Source organism: Caloenas nicobarica, chromosome 26 (assembly GCF_036013445.1).
Source record: "Caloenas nicobarica isolate bCalNic1 chromosome 26, bCalNic1.hap1, whole genome shotgun sequence".
Lineage (NCBI taxonomy): Eukaryota > Metazoa > Chordata > Aves > Columbiformes > Columbidae > Caloenas > Caloenas nicobarica.
In genome coordinates, this window is record NC_088270.1 from 2,346,883 (window position 1) to 2,368,258 (window position 21,376).

Here is a 21,376-nt window from a genome sequence, read left to right on the forward strand (position 1 = left end):
TTTTGTCTTGTCCCAAATTTGCAGCCCTATTTGCACACCCAGCTCTGAATACAACTGCCACTTAGTCCACATTTATGCAGCAAGGACTGCGTGAAAAGGCTTTTCTCATTTCCCATTTTCATTGTGGTACTTCATAATAATTTAAATTTTAGTGTTTTACTGCTTTGTCTTTGCACTCCTGAAATGGTCTTCACAATGCATCCACTGCAGTTTTTAATTATTACAAACAATTAATTTGTGATATAAAGACTTTGGATTTAGTAGAATAACACTATGGGTCATACGACCAATGTTTTCCATTATTGTCAATCACTTGTTGTTATAAGTGCATTTGAGGAGGTAGAGTATGTTAATATAATTATTGGAAGTGCTTTCTTTTTTTCCAGGTTTGAATGCCATGACCCCATCACAAGAGTAGTGCTTGGTTTGTAGGCAGTGTAGTTAGCTGATTGTAACCACTGCTTCACAATCACTACATTCACTGCCATCAAAACAAGGCACAGGATTCCCTGCTACAAGCTTGGTACAGAAACTTCCTGCACTACAAATCTCCCTTATGACTTCCTTATTCCTAGTGCAAAATTATTAATAATGTTTATACATTTACAGCTTTATTTCTAGAATTTTAGCTGTCCAACAGAAGCGTATGGTATATGTTGGCAGTACCAAGTGAAATCTTAGATTTCTGAAATTTGGGGGAAAATCCTTAGGAACTTTTCTGGAGCAAGAATGCTATCTGTTGTGTTTAAATTGTTTTGCAACATGAAGACTTATTGTATACCTAATCATTCATGCACCAAGATTGGACTGAGAATTTTTTTTGGTTGTACCCTTCAGTTTGTCTGTCAGGTATTAGGAAAATAATTTTCATTTAGCTTTCACTTCTTATTTAACAAGCTAGTAAGTGAAGGGGGTTTTGAGCAATGATTAAATGTTGAACTCGCCATATGCCATAAATGCTTTTTAGTCTGGTCACTTTGCCTAATGTTCAAGAATGTTAATAATGGAGAAAGTAATTAGGAGTGCTAGAACCTGCTCTAGGAGGGTTTTTTTAACAAAACTCCAGTCTTCATCGAAGTGTAGGTTGAGAGGGGTCTCTGACATCAGCCTAGTTACTAGGCAGTGTAGTTAGCTGATTGCCAAAAGTAACAATCACTAGCCACACAGCCAGGTAAAAAGGTCTGGAAAATATCTCAATGGAGATCAGAGGCATGAGAATTTGGACAAGAAAAGGCAGACAGACTAACGTCCTTGCAGAAGCATCTAATAGACAGGCAAGCCAGTGAAATAAACCAGGGAAATATACTGGATTGCCCCCCGCACATGCAGGAGACGTCAGTGCATTTGGCAAGCCAGTTGAACTGCACCCTGCTGGGTGATACACCTCATTCACAACTGGTTTGCATACAGGACACTAAAAAACATTACAACAATTTGGAAGGGTTTTTTGTTCCCAAAATTTGCAGACATCAGCTCCTATTCTGATCGTGCTCGTCTTGGCCTTACACTTGTCTAAGGCCACTGTTTTCACATTTACCTCCATTTACTCTTGTTGCATAAATAAAACTGAGGCGTGTGGTGGCAGGTGTTTCCTGTTCATAGAGAGGCCCAAGGCTGGACTTGGGTGAAAATGGCCTGAAGACACTTGAAATGAGATGTACGTGTTCAGCCTTCTGGTCTTCCATGTTTCGTGTGACAGGCGCGGTGTCTGTCACCGTGCAGCTGGGCCCGGGCTCCCCTGCCAGCACCCAGCCATACAAGAGCAGGCGGGACAGGGCTCTGAGTAACCGGATCTAGTCGAAGATGCCCCTGCTCACTACAGCGGGGTCGGACTGAATGACCTTTTAAGGTCCGTTCCGACCCAAACTGTTCTATGACTCTATGATGCAGCCTCACGCAGCGCCATGGGCACAGAGCCAGGGGAGTGCCCGATGGCTCCCAATGGACTCCTTGTCTTTGCTTGCTCAAGCCCAAACGATGTGGCCTTTGCCCGTACCTTCTGGACCTCAGTCATGCTCCCACCGCCGCTCGAGTCCTGCCTGGGCCCTGCCACCCTGCAACGTGAGAGGAGCCTGCCCGGGAAGGGACCCTGCCCTGTAGCAAAACCCTGCCCTCTGGGGAGACCCTGCCCCACGAAGAGACCCTGCCCGCAGCTTTACACCATCTCTGAGGGCACACACCACTCTGCAGGGGCCTGCACCTCAGCTGGGGCCTCATGGTGCTCCTGGGGTCCCCGTCCAGAGCCTCGCGCCTTTCCTGGGGTCCCCACTCCTTCCCTGGAGCATCACACATCCTCCCGAGGTCCTGTGCTCTCCTGGGGTCCCCACACATTTTGATGAGTCCTGCACCCTCTCCAGAGCCCACACACCCCTCCAGGGCCTCATGTCCTCCCTGCACCACCACCCCTCGCCTTCCCAGGCACAATTAATGTGATTTTACTTTCCAGAGGGAAACGCTGCTCCCCAGGGCTCACGACTTTCTAGAAGTAAGTACAAAGTACTGCGTGCCCCCAGCTTGCTAAACCTTTGTTGCCTAGGTTTTGGAGAGGAATTAATTCTCAGGAATGAATAATGACTCATGCCAATGAGCTCTGAATGACAGAAGACCCACAGCCCCCACTGTGCACAACAGAGATTTCAGCTGATACCCACTGTCTCGAGATCCAGACACTGGGATCACTGACTTTCTGGACAACCCTGAAGTACACTATGGTTCAGTTGCCCTCTGTGAAGGACAGTGGTAATAGGAGCACTTGGTTATTTGCCTCTCATTTGTCTCATTTAGAAAGTGAGAAAAAGCGTGAGAAAGAGAGAATCTTGGAAGCTCAAAGCATGGAGAAAAGTAAAGTAAAAGAAAAATGTCTTCAGCAGGTAAGAACCACTGAACCCAACTCTTGTTTTGTAAATATTTCCATTCACCATGTGTCATTTGGTGGAATACTGGAACTTCGGAAATGACCTGATGAACAAGAACGTGAATCGCGTGGACCTGGCTCGCTGTGTGGTTTGCATGATGCAGCCCATTTATTGATGGAGAGCTTAAACTTAATTCCCATTTGGGCCATGCTGGCTTGGGGCAGGGCTGAAAGTAGGAGGCTGTGTACTTCATTTCTTCACAGTAAGCACATAATGTCTGTTCTGATTTAGTATCTAAAAGCAGCCAGCTGACAGTGCCCAGGTCCAAAAGTGGAGAATTGGTGTGGGGGGACGGAATTTGAGTGCTGCACGCATTTTCACACACAAAATCCTGGCATAGAGACATTAAAGCACAGCTCAAAGGATAAGTTTCTAAGTTGCCTTAGCTATTAATAGATCTTCTCCTGTGCCCAGCAGCAGCTAGTGCCAAGGGTTCATTGAGCGTGAGATCCGGGAAACTTGGTAGTGGGCGGTTATTAAATCAACTTCAATAGAAATGCTTCTACCTTGGCCTGCCTCTTAGGGACAGGTTTAGGTGATATTTTTAGAGTGACATAATTCAATAACTGCTAGATCAAGCCATTTCAAATTTTGTAGAAACTACTTGGCTGCAGAACAAGCTGTAGATTTTAGCAGACAACATCAAAACTGAGTTTATAGATGATGCAGTCTTTCCAAAGGAAGGCATAACTGCGATATTGTAGGGCCTTTCAGCTTGGATCCTTCTGGACTGCACAGAGCCTTCTGACTTAGTGGAGTTTTACAAAAGCTAGCATAAACCTGGCATGCAGCTGCCTGCTCAGCACTTTAGTTAAAGCTTCGTGTAGTCTGTAAGTGGTGTATAGGATCAATAAAATTTAGCATGCTATGAGGTATATATACTTATGGTTATGCCCTGACTCAAGCATTAAGTTGGCCATGAAAAGAAGCAAAATAAGGGACATGATATCCATATCACTGCGGTTCATCTCCTGCAAAACACCGGGACTGGACCACATATAGAGAGCTTGAGGTGTCTCCTACTACTTTGCCAAGAAAAAGAAGATGCAGACAACAGTGGTGCTTGCTATTGAGACACAGATATAAACTTTTACTGAAGCCCCTATTAATATAATGGCTGAACTACTGTTTCACATACATATTAATACCATGAAAACAATTCACACAAGTAATGGAAATGAAGACAGCTAGTATTAAATATTGTAATAACATTTTAAGCCTGACTCTGCAATTATATGTGGTTGGTTGTTTGTTTTTTTTTTCTCGTTTTAGTAAAACATTCCCCATTTTTACTGAAAAGCCTCTAGCCTGTACTTGGGAAGCAGGCCAGATGAGAGCAATCTGCAAGGGATGCAGAAAGGTGCTGAGGTCTGCGAGTCTTTCCTACAAGTCAGCAATCCTCCTTGTCCAATTAACAGTTCCAAAATGCATCTCATCCATTATCATCAATTAGCCTTCTTTCTGAATTCTGGCTGAAGCTAGCAACCGTTCCCTGAATCTTCTGCTCATTTTAAAAAAATTCAGTAACAATAGATGATAGCAAGGTTCTGCAGCTTTGGACATCTGGCAGCCGTAAAGATGACTGATTAATTTCAATGAGTAAATTACTTTATACAACTACAGGACATGCTATAAGTCCCGCATAAGTTTAAGAAAATTAAAATTAATGCACTGAATGAAATAAGAATAATGTTCACATTATTATCAGTCATAGGAGTCATTTAGTGTTCAAATCCAGATTTCAGAGTTGATTCAGACATTCTCTTCCTGTAGCATGTCCCCTGGGAGAGCAAAACCTGGCAGCTCTGTTGTGTAGATCTGGGAAGGAAATGTTGTCTCCACAGTGGTACAGAGACAGGGTTTTTTAGAAAGAAAACTTAGCTGCATTAACACTGTTCTTTCACAAACTGACAGTGAATTCATTTGTTATAATAGCAATGCTTATGTCGATTAACTAGCTAATATCATACGAAATGGTTGTGCAGCACATGGCCATCTTTTGGATGTTTATTTCACTGGACTATTCCGTAATTAACTAATAGCCACAGGTTTTACAGGATAGTTTATGATTAACAAAGAAATCTCAAAATCATAAATACTGCAAATCTGAGTAATCACTTTAATGCATCTAAAATAGGAATGCTTAGCTTGTCTGAATAGATCTTTGTATTGCTCGATGTTTTTCCAATCCGTCCACTTCTTTTGATCTTGTTCTTATCTGGCTATCCTTAGTTAGGAAGTTCTAGGGTACCATCACCTGAGCCTGACCTGGGAACTGCCTCTGCTGTATGTTCACTCTAGTCCTCAGCTTCAACGAGGAATTTAAAGTTTACAATCAAGTTAAGTATTACATGTTTTTAATTCAATTTTCTGACTTAATTGTGGCAAATATATTTCTTTTCAGGCCAGGAGAAGAGAAGAAATACTAGCTCTCCTGAGGAAACAGAGAGAAAAAAGGATTGCAGTAAGTATGATTCCTTTTTATTACGGATGCATCTCAAGGTTTGTGCATACTTACAGTATGGGCAGCATTCAAAGGACCATAGTCCAGTGTATGAGGGTTCATGGGGTGCTGCAAACTATACCATGGTACCAGTCTTGCATAGCAAAAGCACCTCAGTTTGAACTGACTAAACATGCAGAAAAGTCAACTTGATTCAACAAATTCCCTAAGCAAAGAGGATCCTGTCGGCTGTGTGATTCTGAAAGTCTCAGGCCAGGCAGCAGAAAGCAATAAGCATAGAAGCTAAATGAAGCTTAAGGAAGCTAAATAGGGTTATTGGACCACTTCCAATCTGAAAACTTCAAGGAGTAAAAGAGTTATATTATAAATACCTTAAAGTGTTTGAATGTATTACTGTTTCTTGATGCCACATTTGATGTTTGAATGGGTATATCTATAATTTAGTCAGCTACAACATGCTGGCCTTGGTTACCTTCTCCAAGACAACAGAATAGAAGAGTTGATGAGAATGGATTGTGTGTCTTCTTGCAAACTGTCTCAAAAGGATGATTTAGTACATCGGTATTTTCACAGCAAACGTGGACACACTTGTGGGAGCAGCAGACAGGAACTGAAGCTGTGCCCACTGGTGGAGGCAGATAAGGGACAGGGCAAACATGAAAACGGGTGGAATCTTGAAAACTAGAACAACTTGGGACCGAGAAGGGAAATTCAGCAGAAGCAGTGACTATAGTGCTGTCAGAATGGCAGTGAGGACTGTGGCAGCACTTTGCTGAAGGCCCTGGATTCTATATGAAGATATATAATGAAAGGACCTCAGTTATTTAAATTAAACCAACTTTAATACATGTATGTGTAAGTGTCTAAACTTCTTGGCTTAATATGCCAAAGGAATCTTTACAGCCTGTCCATTGTTAGTTGCTTTGCGTTTTTTCATTGTTGTCTCTAGTATTTCTTCCACTGAAACGCTAAAACTCAGTTCATAACAAAGTTATTAATCTGGCTGCAGGTTTCACATGCTCTGCTCCCTAAAAAGCTCTCATAAGCTAAATTTGAGCAATAAAAGGAAGAACTCCATTTAGGGATTTTTGTTATTATCAGTAGCGAACTTTAGATTTAATGATTTATAGCGGTTTTGCTTGGCCTGGCCGGATGTTTATCAGAAGAAAATTCAAGAATAAGAGGTCTTTATTGTATTAAGGCACTCCTTTCCTTCAGTTGCAATTCACAAGATACAAAGCAGAGATGGATGAGGTTTTACCCCATATAATGTAAAACATCTGTGCTTCTGAAGAACCACATATCCTAATTAATACTATTTCATTACTCCATAGTAGAGAGTAGAACTGAAATTTTAAAGCTGATAAATGTAGCGATTTCAGAAGTAACTTGGAAAATAAGACTTCGAATGATGCTCTCAGAAATGGCATATTCATTTTAGACATAAAACCTCCTCTTTCTTCCCCCTTATTTAAGTTTTTAACTTGGTTCATATTAAGTACTTCCTCTTCTCAAAGTTTATTAAAATGCTGAAGCAAGTATATCTGCTTTGTCCAAACTCTATGCATTTAATCTAGGCCTGAAACAAAATGTAAGTGTCCTGCCTTCTAACACAATAACTCATATGAGTTTTATACCTCTTTAGTATTGCTAGTGTAGTCTTTTGTTTCAGTGTTTGTGTAGAGCTGTCTTCCAGGATAAACAGTACATTTAGAAAGAACTAGTGATAACTAATAAGTCTTTTTCTCTTTTTAGAAAGAGCTGATTTCTTATCCACATAAACCAAAGATCAAAGCTGATCAAGTGAGGTAAAGATAATACTTAAGTTTGGTTTTTTGGTTTTGGTTTCTTGTTTGTTTGTTTTTCCTCTGTCTAAATAGCCTAAACAGATGATACCTGAGGTAGACTTCCCTTAAGTTCAGGGCAGTAACATAGGCGCAACAATTGCTAAACCAGGCAGCAAAGGATTCCTTAATTTGTAACAAACATTAGGCCCATGAGTGCTGACAACCCGGTTATGTTGTGTCGGACGGTGTCCTTTCTGGCGTTTGGCTGTGACCTCCTGAATGATGCAAATGCCATTATTTTCCAGCATCTGTAAGTATCTGTTAAAATAAACAGGATCCCCACAACTGTCAGGTAGGGACTATGGAAGCAAAAAGACAATTTTAAGGTCATCCACTGTTACCATTAGTCTGGGATGGAGGAAGATTGGATTGCCCCACCAGAACAGTAGCATGTTTTGGCTACATGCAGTGTTGCATTTGCTTTCCCTTCATGAGGTCTTTGCCAAAGACACTCTCTCTTTTTTCTTTTTAGACAAAAAGGCAGTTTATTAAACTGGCCTTGTATACATGAGTCATTTCCCGATTCAGGATAGACAGGATTATTGTTTTTAACTAGTGGCTAGCTTACTCTTTTCACATATACTGCTATTAATACTTTCCGCTCTGTACTGAGAAGTTGAGGCAGTTGCTTTTGCCCTTAAAATACAGCAGCACTGCCCTGTCTATCACAAAATCTTAATCTCCTTCCCCAAATATACTTGTGTCAGCAGATGGGAGCTATGAGGGCAGTCCTAAAGGTGTGTTTGGGCTATGGGCTAAGCTACAGTGTGAAGAGTTAAAAAGAACAGCTACACTTATTCCGAAGTTGTTCGTCATTTCCAAAAACCACTCCATCTTTGAAAATGCTGAGAAGGTACCTCGCAGCCCTTGATTCAGCAATTTCTTCCTTCTAATGAATGCCATTTCAATTCTTTAAGAATGCCATTTCAATTCTTTAAGTGTATTGGGTTTACGTGACAAGGTGTTGGCAGTGGGGGGTGCTACATGAGTGCCGTCTGTGCTAAGCCACTGGAAGCTGCTCCTGTGTCCAGCAGAGCCAATGCAGCCAGCTCCAAGCTGGACCTGCCGCTGGCCAAGGCTGAGCCCATCAGCAATGGTGCTAGCGCCGCTGTGATGACATAGCTAAGAAGGTGGGAAAAAACTGCACAACAGCAACTGTAGCTGGAGATTCATTGCTTAGTCTTCAAGTTGTGCTATTCAACGATACCACTTTGCTTAAACTGGTGCCAGTGTAAGAAAAATGGCCCTACTTAAATAACTTAAATGGCATTCATTAAAAGGAAGAAATTGCTGAGTCAAGGTCTGTGAAGTGCCTGAGTGTAGAACTTACTGGGGAATTTGGACTAAAGAATCCTGCGCAGTACTTCGCCTGATTAAATGTGATTTTTCTGTTAGCTTGCACATTGCCTTTGACGATTTTCCTCAGTGTACTTTTCTATAAGTTATGATACTTGTATGGGCGTTCTATTGGGTGGATTCTCCAAACCAGTGTTCTGTGATTTTTGCTTTCTACAAATAACTAGGCATTGACAAGGCATCTCTGTGCTTAGCTATGCATATAAGTACCTGACACGATGACACAAATTGAGCTAAAGAACTCTGTACCCTGACAGCTATTTCACACTGACTCTTCTCTGTAGAACTGGCCATAAAGTCAAACCCCACACCATTTTCAGGACATTAGTGTGCCTGTAACCAACTGATATTTCATGCAGATTAGCTGCAGCTGCTCTGTCCACAGTTTACTCTATTTGATATAGTTCTGTTATTTCCAGCAGGCAGAAGGTGTCTGAAGCTGACCTTATGGATCAAGAAGCAGTAAAGGCCCTTAAATAGTTCAGCTAAATTGTCTGATGGAGACAATGAAGTATTTATTTGCTCTAGAAAAAATATCCTGCTATCAGAACCACGCTGCTTGGACTTAAAGACACGTGCATTCCCCATTAGACTACATCTCTAGCTGCTTCTACTGAGACATGGCACGAACATGACAAAGGCTGTGGACAGGCTTGCAGCAGCTAGTCATCCTACCCATAAATTTCTTTATTTTGCTGAAGTTAAAATAAATGCTTAATTTGGAAACATTTTAAATGATGTCCTATACTCACTTAGTAAACCGTTAGTTCCTAATGTGCTATTGTTGAACTTGGAAACACTAAGTGTTTTATTGTCCTTTTACTTTCCTGTTGTCTTGGCACTGCAGCAGTGAACGCTGTATGCCAATAGCTGCTTATCAAGGCTCAAAACCGCCCTTTGAATTCTGTTCTTTATCGCCGTCTTACATCTTTGCTTACATGTAAGTCTCTCCTGTGAGACAAAGTGGGGGGCTCAGTTTACTTTTACTGTCTTCTCAGTGTGCAGGAAATGAAAATGTTTGATTCATTCATGGGTTTTTTTGAAGTTGTCAGTGTGAAAGGAAGCAATAAAGTGAAAAATGACAATGAAGCATTTGGGATGCAACCCCCTACCTTAATTAAAGTACCAGATTTGCCTGGCTAACATTGACATAAATCTTTATCATCAAAGCTGGCTTTTGAAATATTAATGCTAAAATATTTGGGAGCCCAAACATGCACCTAAACAGTAGTAGACTCATATTATGTGGACATCTGTGGTCCTGGGATTTGTGATTTGCAGGATTTGAAATCTTACTAGACAGCTTTCAGATGGCACACTGTTATGATCTGAAGGGGCTGTTAAACTGAATATATGCATTTCATGTGCGCTAAATTTACCAAAATTATAAACGGAGAGCAGCTGTTTTGGCTAGGTTAGGAAATTTCTTTACAAAAGTAGAAACCGGGTCAAAAGGAGAAGTCTATGGCTAGTAATATTAAGGTTGCACAATAAAGACACTGAAGTTCTTTTTTCAAGTGTATGCATAGTGTTTGAATGCTTGCAGTTGACCTTTGTTAAAAATAGATGAACAAAGGCTTCTGTCAGCTGTTGTCATTTTCCTGTTAAAGTCAGCAAAATCTTTGGTAATCACTTTGCTGCTGTCACATGACAGTGTATTTCTCAGCTGTGCTTTTGATATAGGAATGCAAGTGGCAAATTATTTGTTCACCAGTAATTCAAGAAAGCCTGTTGATAACGCTGCTACTACTTGCCATGGACATATTCTAATATCGGTTTGGTTTCGTGTTTCATTTGTTTGTTTGTTTTTTCCTTCAGAGCCATTACAGAAATTATTTCCAATAGATTTAGAATACAAACGTGCTGAAAAAAAATAATAGACTGTTAAAATGATTAGCAGGGGGGGTTAAGCTGGGTGACAAAAATACCTACAGCTCTAGGGAAGGATTTTGTTTAATTTCTAGAAACACTGTAATTACTTTGGTTAATTTGGCCTGCGAAATAAGAAAAAACTCCCTGAACAGGATTTCCTTTGTCAAAAGTTCTCCAAAGGATGAATGTACTAGTCGGGCTTCAAGATAATGAAGACTGGCTGATAAAGGCTTGACTTCGGTCTTATGACTCACACTACCGCTGGTTCAGATGCTCGGTTCTTCCCCGTATTTGAGGTGCCTTCAATTATATTACCTAACAGCTTTGAAATAGTTAAATGTGTACATTACGTTCATGGACATACCTCACTTTGAGTTGTTTTGTCTTCTAAAATACACTAAATCAAATGCAAAGCTGCCTCACCAAAACATTAGTCTTCATTCAAGTTCATTAAGCCAGTTAAATTGCTTATGTCTGTAAAGTTGCTCAAGTGCCTAGTTATTTACTAAATCCAAACTCTGATCACCAAGGACTTAGGAAATGTGAAAGTTTTGTCCCAGAATACCATTGATGTGTGTGTTTTGCAGACATGGCACAGGCTGCAAAACCATAGCCTTAGTTCAGCTCCAATACCTGCCTCTGAGATTCCTGACTTATGGTGGCCTGGAGTGGAATGTCTTAATGATTTTATAAAAGGATCTTTACCTATTTAAGATACTGGTTTCAGAAATGGTTTTTGCAACTGGACTCCCCAGAATTGGTCTAGAGTTTAAGTTTTACATAAAATCAGTAATCTCCTATCTGAGCAGAAACCGTAGCTCTTAAAGTTCCTGTATTCTTTCATTTTGGTCCTCTGCCTCTTTTGGCAATCTGCAAGAAGCCCTTAGCGGCTGAGCCATTATAATCTTAGCTGGAGAGCTAGTGATCACGGAAACTGGTGCACACCAGCTTCCCAGCCATCAGGAAGTAGGCTCAGCATTTATTAATGCTTGAAACAAGGTTCCCGTGTTCTGTTTTCAGCCTTGACGCAGTTTTTCAAAGGCAGCTGCACATCATTATGGGGAGGATCAGCTTGTGGTTTCAGGGCCTGCAGGTGTGGTTTCTATCACTCATACGTTTTAGGGGGATAGAGATGTGTCCTGTGCTCACACCTTGTCGCTTGTGTGTGGGACAGGGAAGTTATAAAGCTGCAGTGCGGGGAAAACATGCAGAAGTAAAGAGGTGTCTGAAGCGTGGCCCAGGGGATGGTTGAGCACGGGGGCAGCGGGAAGATGTGCGGGCTGAGCGTGTGCCCCAGAGCGGCAGAGGCAGATGGCTCCGGAGGAGAGATGCGCAATGAGGGAGGCGGGTCCCGTCCCCGGGATTTGGCTGCGGGTCTTTGCTGCGCAGGGGATGAGCCGCGCCTGGCCCGCTGGCCCGGAGCCCGGGGAGGGACGGGGCGACGGCTCCTCCCCGCTCCATCTCCTCCCCGCTCCATCTCCTCCCCGCTCCATCTCCTCCCCGCTCCATCTCCTCCTTGCCGGCAGGCGGGCCGGGGGCCACTCGCATGAGGCGAGTGCAGCGAGCCGGGAGCCCAGCGCACGCCGAGGGAGCCGCGGGTGATGCTGGCGGCCGTGGCTTTGTGCGCCGCCGCGCTGCGCTGGGCTGCGGGGACGCAGCTGCTGAGCGGTAAGGGGGTGCGGGGGCCGGCGCTGAGGGTGCCGGGGGGCGCCGGGGGGTGCGGGCTGCCTGCCGGTCGGGGGTCGTCCCTTGGCCCGAAGTGGGCACGCCAGCTCCGCCAGCCGATCCGCTCTTGCGCTGGGAGGGTTTGGCTGCTTGGGGAAGTCATCGCGATGTAGGCAAAGATGTGTGCAGTGATTTATCCCTTCTAACTCGGCAGCGGAGTTAGCCCTGCCCTGGGGAGACCCCCGCAGTGATTTATCCCTTCCAACTCGGCAGCGGAGTTAGCCCTGCCCTAGGGAGACCCCCGCAGTGATTTATCCCTTCCAACTCGGCAGCGGAGTTAGCCCTGCCCTGGGGAGACCTCCACATCCTCCGCTTTCCCCTGCGCGCCTCGTCCTGAAGAGAGCGCACTGATAATCCATTTTCGCTTTCCTGTTCTCATGGGAAACCCTTCTGCTCTCTCTGCTGCAGTTCTACCTTGGTTCTGGTAATTTAAAATGCTGTCCTGGCTAACAGAACTACTCTTGTCAGCCGACTCTCGGTGATAATTCCCAGGCTGGCTGAATTTCCAGACAATAGGTCGTCTTACTCTTCCTCTACAAAGTCTCTTTTGATTATCAGTCTGTCCTCCTGATTTTGTGCAAAAGAATGTTGCCTATTTAGATGCCTTTCATAGGAATAGATATATGACAGCTCAAGGCTGGACCAGCAGTATTTTTCGATGTAGTAGTACCCAAGCTAGGTAACCTAGTCTGGTTTTAGGGCACAGAATAGCCAGCCTAGGGGAAGTTTCTGCCTGACTTGTTATGTTGGTACATTCAGCAGAAAGCCTGAACACTCTCATCTGTGAAATATTCGTGTTATTCCAACATAAGGCAAATAGTCATATTATACCTATAAATAATTTTTTAATTTTACCATGTTTTCATCCGCAGTAGGACTTTTGTGGGAGTGAGTCAGAGGGCTCAGCTGCCAGCTGTGAGGTTGGGGATATATTTCTTTTCATGATTTCTTTTACTTCTCAGTGTATTTGACTCACCCGTAGTCTTGCATTAGCGAGACTCACTGCATTCAGCAGGCCTAGAAGCAAATCCCATGTAGGCAATGAGGAGACTAAGGTGAAATACGAGGAACGCTTTCAACATTGATTAGAGCGACATATCCAAATGTCCTCTGTTACTTAAATTATAACTGGGAACCTAACTAGCAGTGAAGTCTAGACAGTAATCAAGTACAATAAATATTTCCTTAGCTGAAAGCAATGGCAAGTTTGGTTGATAAGACAGATTTTCTGCCAGGTAATGGGAACAAAACATGTTAGCATATCAGAAAAGAGCCTGAGTGCAGTTCGTGACACTATTTCTAGAAAGTTGCTGCAGTTTTTTAATAACAATGTGCCATCTGCATTTTTCTTATGTCTTTCACGATAGCAGTGGACATATCCTTCAGAAGAGGTAAGGCTTTTTGACTTTTTCACAAAGCCTGCATGAGTGTTAAATTACCAAGAGAAACCCAGCTTATGCCTAGAGGTGTATTTTTAAATACTGCTTTTGCAGTGCAGCCACTTTTAATTTCCGTGTAAAATGTCAGCAGACTCTGTGATTCCGAGTAGTTAACTGTTCAAAAATTCCAGCACAAAAGGTGTTTAAATTCCCACTCTTAGAGCAGCCATGCAGGAACATACAAGAGTAAAGAAAAGCCAGCATGTACCCCATGGAGTGGTTCATAATGACCTATCATCACATCCCATTTGTTCTGAGTACATCACAAATGTTGCTAAATGTTTTTCTTCTTTAGAAACATGTAGGTTAGCAGATTGTGTCTGCTGTGTGTTTGGACAGAAACATTTACTGAGTAAAACAAAACTGTTTGTTTCCACAGTCTAAATATTGGGACTCTTCTGCTGAGAAACACACAAGTGCATAATTTTAGATTATGTATCTTTTCACTTTGATCTTCACTTTCCTTGTAGTCAAAATAAGCCGTGCTGCTTCATGCATGAGAAAGTCCTTGGCTTATGACAGTCTGAAAATAGACACTGTTTACTTCCTGGGCAGTCAGTAATCTTACAGTGCAGAGCAATGCTTGCAATGGGACTGTGTGAACACATCTTGATATGCTGCAGTATATACTCCATGAAACTATTGCATACACCCCAGCAGATAAATTATTGTTATCTCTGCTTGTGCAACGGGATCTCTGATTTTAGCCATTTAAATTCCTTAAAAAGAAGAAAGGCCTCCTTGAATCCTTGTAAAGGAACTATCTTTTTAAAAGGTTGCACATATCAGCTTGGCCTCTGGCACAGCATTGCTTCTTTGTAAGGACCTCCTAGGGTCTTCAAATCTCAGAAAATTAATGAGGGAGATGAGAAGTGCAGGACATGAAAGAACAGCGCTGTGCAGATCAACCTAAACTGTTATGAGCAGTAAGAAAAGTTTGGAGATGCTGTTTGCCAGTCCAGTAACACAAGAGGCTTTTATCTGTGTTGTATTTTCTATATAAACTATCGTACAGTGCAAAACTCAACCAAATGAAAGTAATAGCATTCGCTTTTGGTACTAGCAGGAATAGTTTCTGTAAAAGGTTTCTTTCCATTTCTGCAGGACAGACAGTTTGCCGGGGCGGAACACAGCGACCATGCTACAAAATAGTTTATTTTCACGATGCTTCACGCAGGACCAGCTATGAAGAAGCACACCTTGCCTGCAGAGCCGACGGTGGACACCTAGTCAGTATTGAAACAGAAGCAGAGCAAAGACTGATTGAAAAATTTATTGAGAGTCTCTTGGCTTCCGATGGAGATTTTTGGATAGGGCTTAGGAGGAAAAAGGAGGAGGTAGACAATAGTACAGAGTGTCAGAACCTCTACTCCTGGTCAGATGGCAGCTCATCCAAGTTCCGGTAAGTACCTGTGAATGAGAATGGGAAGCAGCCTGGTCAGGGACTGTCACCTGCCTTTGGCAGTCAGAAAGGATTCTCTGGAAAGCATCAGGCAGTGTTGTGCCAGCTGTCATCTGTGTTCCTTCTGCAAACACTGAAGAGTGGTAGTATCTCCAGAGAGCAATTAATCCCATCCAGATGCAAGGGCTAGACAAATTACCTTCCAGAGGATCTGCTCTCTTTCTGTTGCACTATAAAATATATATAAAATATAATATTTATATATATATATATAAAATAAAATAACCCAAATGTTCTATATTTTGTAGCAACGCGTCACACGTGTGACAAGTCTGCCTTTGCATTCTTCTTTACTGGACATGTGTAAGAATACCTTGTCATTGTGAACTTTACGCTTTGGGAACCTCAGAGAAATTTTAGTTTCTCTGTGCAGGAATGAATGCTTTTAGTCCCGTTCAATATCTTAAAGTTTCTCCCATGGTTGAGATATTGGAATTACATACTAGGAAGCTTGCACCAGAGCTGCTGCTGCTAAGAAACAGACGTAGCTTTATTGCCTTTCATTGGTGAGCCACAGCTTATTTATGCTAAATGATAAAGCAAAAGAAAAGATCGGGGCGGGATGGGGGAGCGAGGGTGTGTGGCGGCAGCATTAGGAGAGGAAGGAAGTGAGGGAGGAATACAGCATTGTAATGATTGAAAAAAATACTACTATAACATGCATGGGTTTTTTCCGATGTTGAATACCTTGGTATATCTGGAATTATTTATGCTGTATGGATCAGCTTTCAGAAAGTGCTAGGCATGCAGAACATTGGTTGTTCCAAAATTAGTAGGTATTGAAAATTTCTCAAAATCAGGAACACAGTCTTGGAAGTGTTTCTCTAAGACACACAAAATGCCTCTTCAGTAATGATTGTATTATAGAGTGGTAAATAATGAAGCCTGCTTCCTCTGTGCCACTTGGGAAGGCCTACACACTTTTCCAGTGGTGAAGGTTATTTTTACAAAAAAAGACTTATCCGCAAGACGGGGTTTTTTCATGTTAGTGTTTTTCTAGCCTTTTTCATTTTCTTACTAAATAGGTGTCAAAATATTGCAGGCATTGGGCACTGAGGCCAGAGAGCAAAAATAATTTTGCAGGATGATTTTGCACGGGTCCAAAATTGTTTAGAGAAAGTTGAAGTTCTCTGAGCTTTTACTCAGCCTTGCAGAGGAGTTTTACTCAGCCCTTCACTCCCTCACGTTTGTTGGACACCTTGCTCACTGAGTTTTCTCTGAAAATTAAGAATTCCCAAAAGAGAAGATACACTGCAAATACTTGTATTGCTGTTGTTCCCACTTTTCCACAGTGGAAGTGGGGGGTGAGGGTAGGGCGTGCTGAGCCATAATCCTTTTCGATTCTGCTCTCTGTGGTGCCCCGTACGCTGTATTCCCATTTGTGCTTCTGCAGTAAAAAGTGACATCAAGTCTTACACGACATGTTTGTTGTATTTTCTTAGGAACTGGTATGTAGATGAGCCATCCTGTGGGAGTGAAATCTGTGTTGTGATGTACCACCAGCCATCTGCCCCACCAGGTGTCGGAGGTCCTTACATGTTTCAATGGAATGATGACAGATGCAACATGAAAAATAACTTCATTTGCAAATATGCCTTTGGTAATGAGTCATTCTGCAGCTTTAAAAACCAACCTGCTCCCAATCCCTAGGAAGATGTATGAGGGGATGGCAGTAACAGATAGGGAAACCCTTTCTTAGCTTCACTGGAAAGATCTGTTGGGACACAGATATCTTTAAATATATGCAGGTCCTGGGGAAAACCATCTCAGTATCTAATATACGAAGCTACTTGCCTTGTGACTTCTATAGATGCTCAGGGGATTTTTATAAAGTATGTGAGATCTCAAATGGGGCCTGAGGCGGAAAGAACGCTAAAGAAGGGTGCTCATTTTATTAGACTGTATTTAGTATGCTTGGTCACCCTACTCAAGCTTATGAGGAAATTGTGCATATCTTTTTTTCTTTTAGAGAAGCCAACGGATGCTCCAATGGAGAATTCTCAAAGAGGTAAGCTACAGATAATTGTTTGAGGCTTTTTAAAAATTATATTCGAACTTCCTGTAGAAATACGCTCTGTTGCATTCATTGTCAAGGACACTTCCAGACTGAAAACTTACTGAGCGAGAAGCTTCCCTGCAGCCTGCACTTTCTCGAGCTATTCTGCAATCCATTCTGCAGGACCACACTCTTGCTGTTGTTGATGCAGCATCTGGCACCACTGGTCATGCTGCAGAAATCTAAGCAAAGGGCGACCAGTCCGCCTTACATACCTTTGCAGCTGGCAGTCTCTTCAATCTCCTCTCACCCTCACTTTTATGATTCTTGGCTCTTTCAAATAATGTCTTCAATATTAATTAAGCTGCTTCTTTCCAGATGATGCAACAGAGCCCTTGAATCCAGTATTCCCAGAAGAACGCCGTAAGAAAGGTGCTAATGTAACGGTCGTAGAAGCCAAAGGTATGTTGCGCATTCAACATCTGGCCTGCTCTAACTACGCAGGCACACATTTCTCCCATGTGGCTGCAAACAGCCAACGCTTCAGTCTGAAGTGTTTGACTCTAAATGTAGAAGACTGAAGTTAGGCACCTGTGTCTGGAAAGAAAAAATACTTCCCTCATCTTTTCCAGTACAAACCTAAAGTAATTGCATCTAAATCTAAAGCTGTGCAAAGTATCTTGGGTTTGAAAAAGGTTCTTTTAATTGATTGAATCACTTTTGAATGTCTAAATTGTTAATGTTTTGTTAGTAAGTCTATGATTAACTATGAAAAACTTTCCGTTTCTTCTTACCACACTACCTTTCCCTCCTAAAAAATTCACATATCATAAAAGACATTTTGCTCTCTGAAAGCTTTTAAATGACAGCACATCTCATTCACTTGCCCTACCATCACCGCCTTACCGTGAGACAGTGAGGCTCGTTGGTTTCTCATCTTGAAGATTTGAGCTCTTTTTACTTTAGCTTGCTTAACTAGATGATCGGTCTCTGTTAGACTTGCTGCCTTCAAGAAGACGGATCTACTGCTAGATTATGAACAAGATGGAAGCCCATCAAGGTGCAATGATGGTGCCTTTTGCAACTGTTAGCTATTCTATGAAGTTCTGTGCATGGCAAATGCAACTGGAAGTAAATAAAAGTTGGAATCTAATTTTTATCCCTAGAACCTGTTCAAAGCCTTGCCTACATCCTTATTCCCAGCATTCCTGTGCTGCTTCTCCTGACAGTCATTACAGTCATCTTCTGGTTTTGGCTTTTTGTGAGGAGGTAAGTGACATTTTTTTAGAACAGAGGAACCTGTGATATCTTGCCCTGGCAATCATTTTACAGGTAGCTTCAGGATCCTGTAAGATGCTCTGGAGAGGACTGCTTTCAGCCAAATAAGTGTTTCGAAAGTGGCATGGATACTCCAGGCTTAGTGACTTCTGAAGTAAAATTTTAAGTAAATCATATGTGTTCACAGACATATAGTAGTTAGAGAATAGTGCAAAACAAGATTATGATTTTGAAGTGTTAGCATTTAAGTTGTCTTATTAATAAAAGCATTAAATTATCAGAAGATCCCCTTCGAAAGTGAAGAACGTAGTGATAGAAACAAAAGGATATAAGTTTGGAGCAAATAACATTTACCAGTTCCCTCTCCCTCCTTTCCCTGTGCACGCGGTACCTCTGGTGGGGATGCTGGCTGCGGTTTTGTGATGGGTTTTGCTGCTTAAGCATCTCAGCCAGCAGCAGCGTGCGAGAGTAGCTCAGCAGGTCCTGTGCCGTGGCACTACCCAAGGTGTGCTTTCCTACCCAATGGTGCTTTCCTCAAGGGTCGTCATTAAATTACTGTAAGAGAGGTGTGGTGGTGTTTCGTATGTAAAAAAAGCTTATTATGACTTGTCCTCTTTCCTCCATCCCTAAGGAGACGGGAACAAATAGATGCAAGCCCAAAGGAGGAAGATGGGTGGCTGTCTACCCCCAGGAGGAACAGTCCAAATCTAGACATTTACAAAGTAATCAAGAAGCAATCGGAAGCAGATCTGGCTGGAACCAGGCCTGCCACTAAGAATTCTTCCTTCCGTACACAAGAAGATAAGGTGCTTGACAGCCTCTCCGGGGATTATGGTAACACAGCAATGAATACATCAACGAGTGGCTTTGTGACATTGGCCAGTACTGAAAGTGGCTTTGTGACCAATGACATCTATGAGCTGTGTGGAGATCATGTGGGGAGGAGCAAGGAATCGGCCTGGGTGGAGAATGAGATTTATGGATATTAAAGAAATGGACAAAAAAACCTGGAATATGGATGACAAAGTGAACATCAATGCAAGTTAGCCTGCCCTTCCACTGCACTCGTTTTAACAATAGTACATGTGATGTTTATCCTGGTTTTGCATTGTCTCTATAGTCTTCATTTTTTATAAAGACTGTGGGTTTTCAAAGATTCAAACTGAAAAGAATGTATATGTTTTGCTTTGCATCAAGCCCCTTGTTGCCCCAGGAATGGCTTGTTAATAGTATTGATTCTTTTTTGTACTCCAAAGATTTGGTCATGAGATGTGATCAGATCAATGTTTGTCTCACTGTTATAAGGACTCAACAACCTTCATAGGAGCTTGGAGCAAATTCCTGTGCAAGGTCTCTGCTCTGTTACATTTGTCAGTGCAGCTAAGTGTAACAAGAGTTTGGTTAAAAACTGAAATTCATGTTGACTTAAATATGCTCAGGGCAAAATCCCATGTGCTGCTGGATTTGGTCTTGCTTTAGCTGAATTCCATTGCAAAAGTTAGCTTACAGGATGTTGGAGGTACTTGCAATTGCCCAGGCTTTTGGAAAAGAATAGGAAGGGAATTTGGATTTATCAAATAAGCACATGATCTGGTTGCATGAAGGACTACTTTCTGTAAAATGTTTTGATGTTAGTACTGAGATCTGCAAAACTGAAAATACATTTACAAATACAAGATTCGCCTCACTGAAATGAACAATGACAGTCCATTCCTGTGCTTCCCAGCTCCTTCAGGCTATTGATGGACAACACAGCGTTGTTTCACACTTTCTGCTTTTTAAAAATGTTTGTCCTTACTTGAACACATTGGTGCTAAATGGAAGTTCGGAGTCTGGAGCACAAGTTCTGCAGCACGTGGTAGATTCTAAGGCAAAGTCAGTGGCCATGAAATACTGATAGCAGCAGCGTGGCCTCTGGATTTTTTTGATTATTTTTATTTTTCTTGTACAGAGCTAGTCTGTGTTTCTTATGTGCATCGAGTCCAGCTGTTAATACTGAAGTCTTGAATATGCTTACAGATTTACATTCAGAGCTGTGCAGCGTCTTGCTAGGGATCTTCACATGTTCGTAGCTGTGTATGTGTAGAAAGCACCGTGAAGTTAGGCCATTAAGATTTATTGGTTCTGTCTGAACTGATATCTCAGCTGTTTCATACATTGGTTTACATATTCTCAAGGCAAGTATGTTCAGCTTTGAGGAAACCAGTACATTTTGTTTGTTCGCATTTATTCTGTTTTCACTTATTCCTGCAATGGAGCTCTTCCTGAAAACTGCAGTTTTATTTGATTTGTATCCTATTGAACTGGGAAAGAAGTGGGAGTGCCAGACAGAGAACCGAGTATGCTGAACATTGGGAAGCTCGACGTCTGCACCGAAGAAGAGAAAGCATTTAGGATATCGTCATGTAGCTGGGACCATTTAGATTCAGCTCTGTCTCAGTCTAATCTTAACTACCAAGTGTCTCAGTGCCCCGTGAAAAACAGAACAGCATTTCACAGACTTCCAGGGATGCTTGGAATCTGAAAATGATTGGCTCTGAAGTGATTTTGAGACTATAATAATGAGGCCTTGAGACTACAATAATGAGACAGATCTGAGCAGCAATTCTGAAGCATGTCTAGACTAAGTTATTATGTATAAAAATTTCTTTGATTAAAGATATGGTTTTGTTGGGTAGTTCTGTTACCTAGACCTGTGTGTAGCAAGCAATCTTTTTTACTTATCTGTTGGATCACATTCAACCTTTTCACAAGCCGAATAAAAATAGTAAATGCCAGTTTATCTGTCTATGTATAAAAAAACCCACAACACATCAAGTTTTGCCATTCTGTAATGGTTGCAATTATGTCACCTTTTCAGCAAAGCTTTTGTCCATAAATCTCAGCCAAGCACAGGACTTCTGAACACTGGAGTACTTACTGTGATAAGACAAGAACTAGTGGTCACTGAAGTTAGTCCTCAGTGTTACGATTTAAACAGCCAAGCTTTATAGCCACACATAGACTTTCAAATCCTTAGTCT

General features: G+C 42.0%; 1 protein-coding gene across 1 annotated transcript; it reads left to right on the forward strand.

Annotated features, from left to right (window-relative positions):
• The first annotated feature begins 1,904 nt into the window (after positions 1-1,904).
• On the forward strand, positions 1,905-19,369 carry LAYN (layilin). The gene is made up of 11 exons (XM_065652159.1): positions 1,905-2,061; positions 2,447-2,485; positions 2,785-2,870; positions 5,320-5,379; positions 13,547-13,570; positions 14,728-15,020; positions 16,523-16,680; positions 17,050-17,088; positions 17,455-17,538; positions 18,243-18,345; positions 18,986-19,369. Exons 1-11 carry the CDS (start codon positions 1,905-1,907, stop codon positions 19,341-19,343), a joined length of 1,401 nt encoding a protein of 466 aa, XP_065508231.1. The 3' UTR covers positions 19,344-19,369.
• The last annotated feature ends 2,007 nt before the right edge of the window (positions 19,370-21,376 follow it).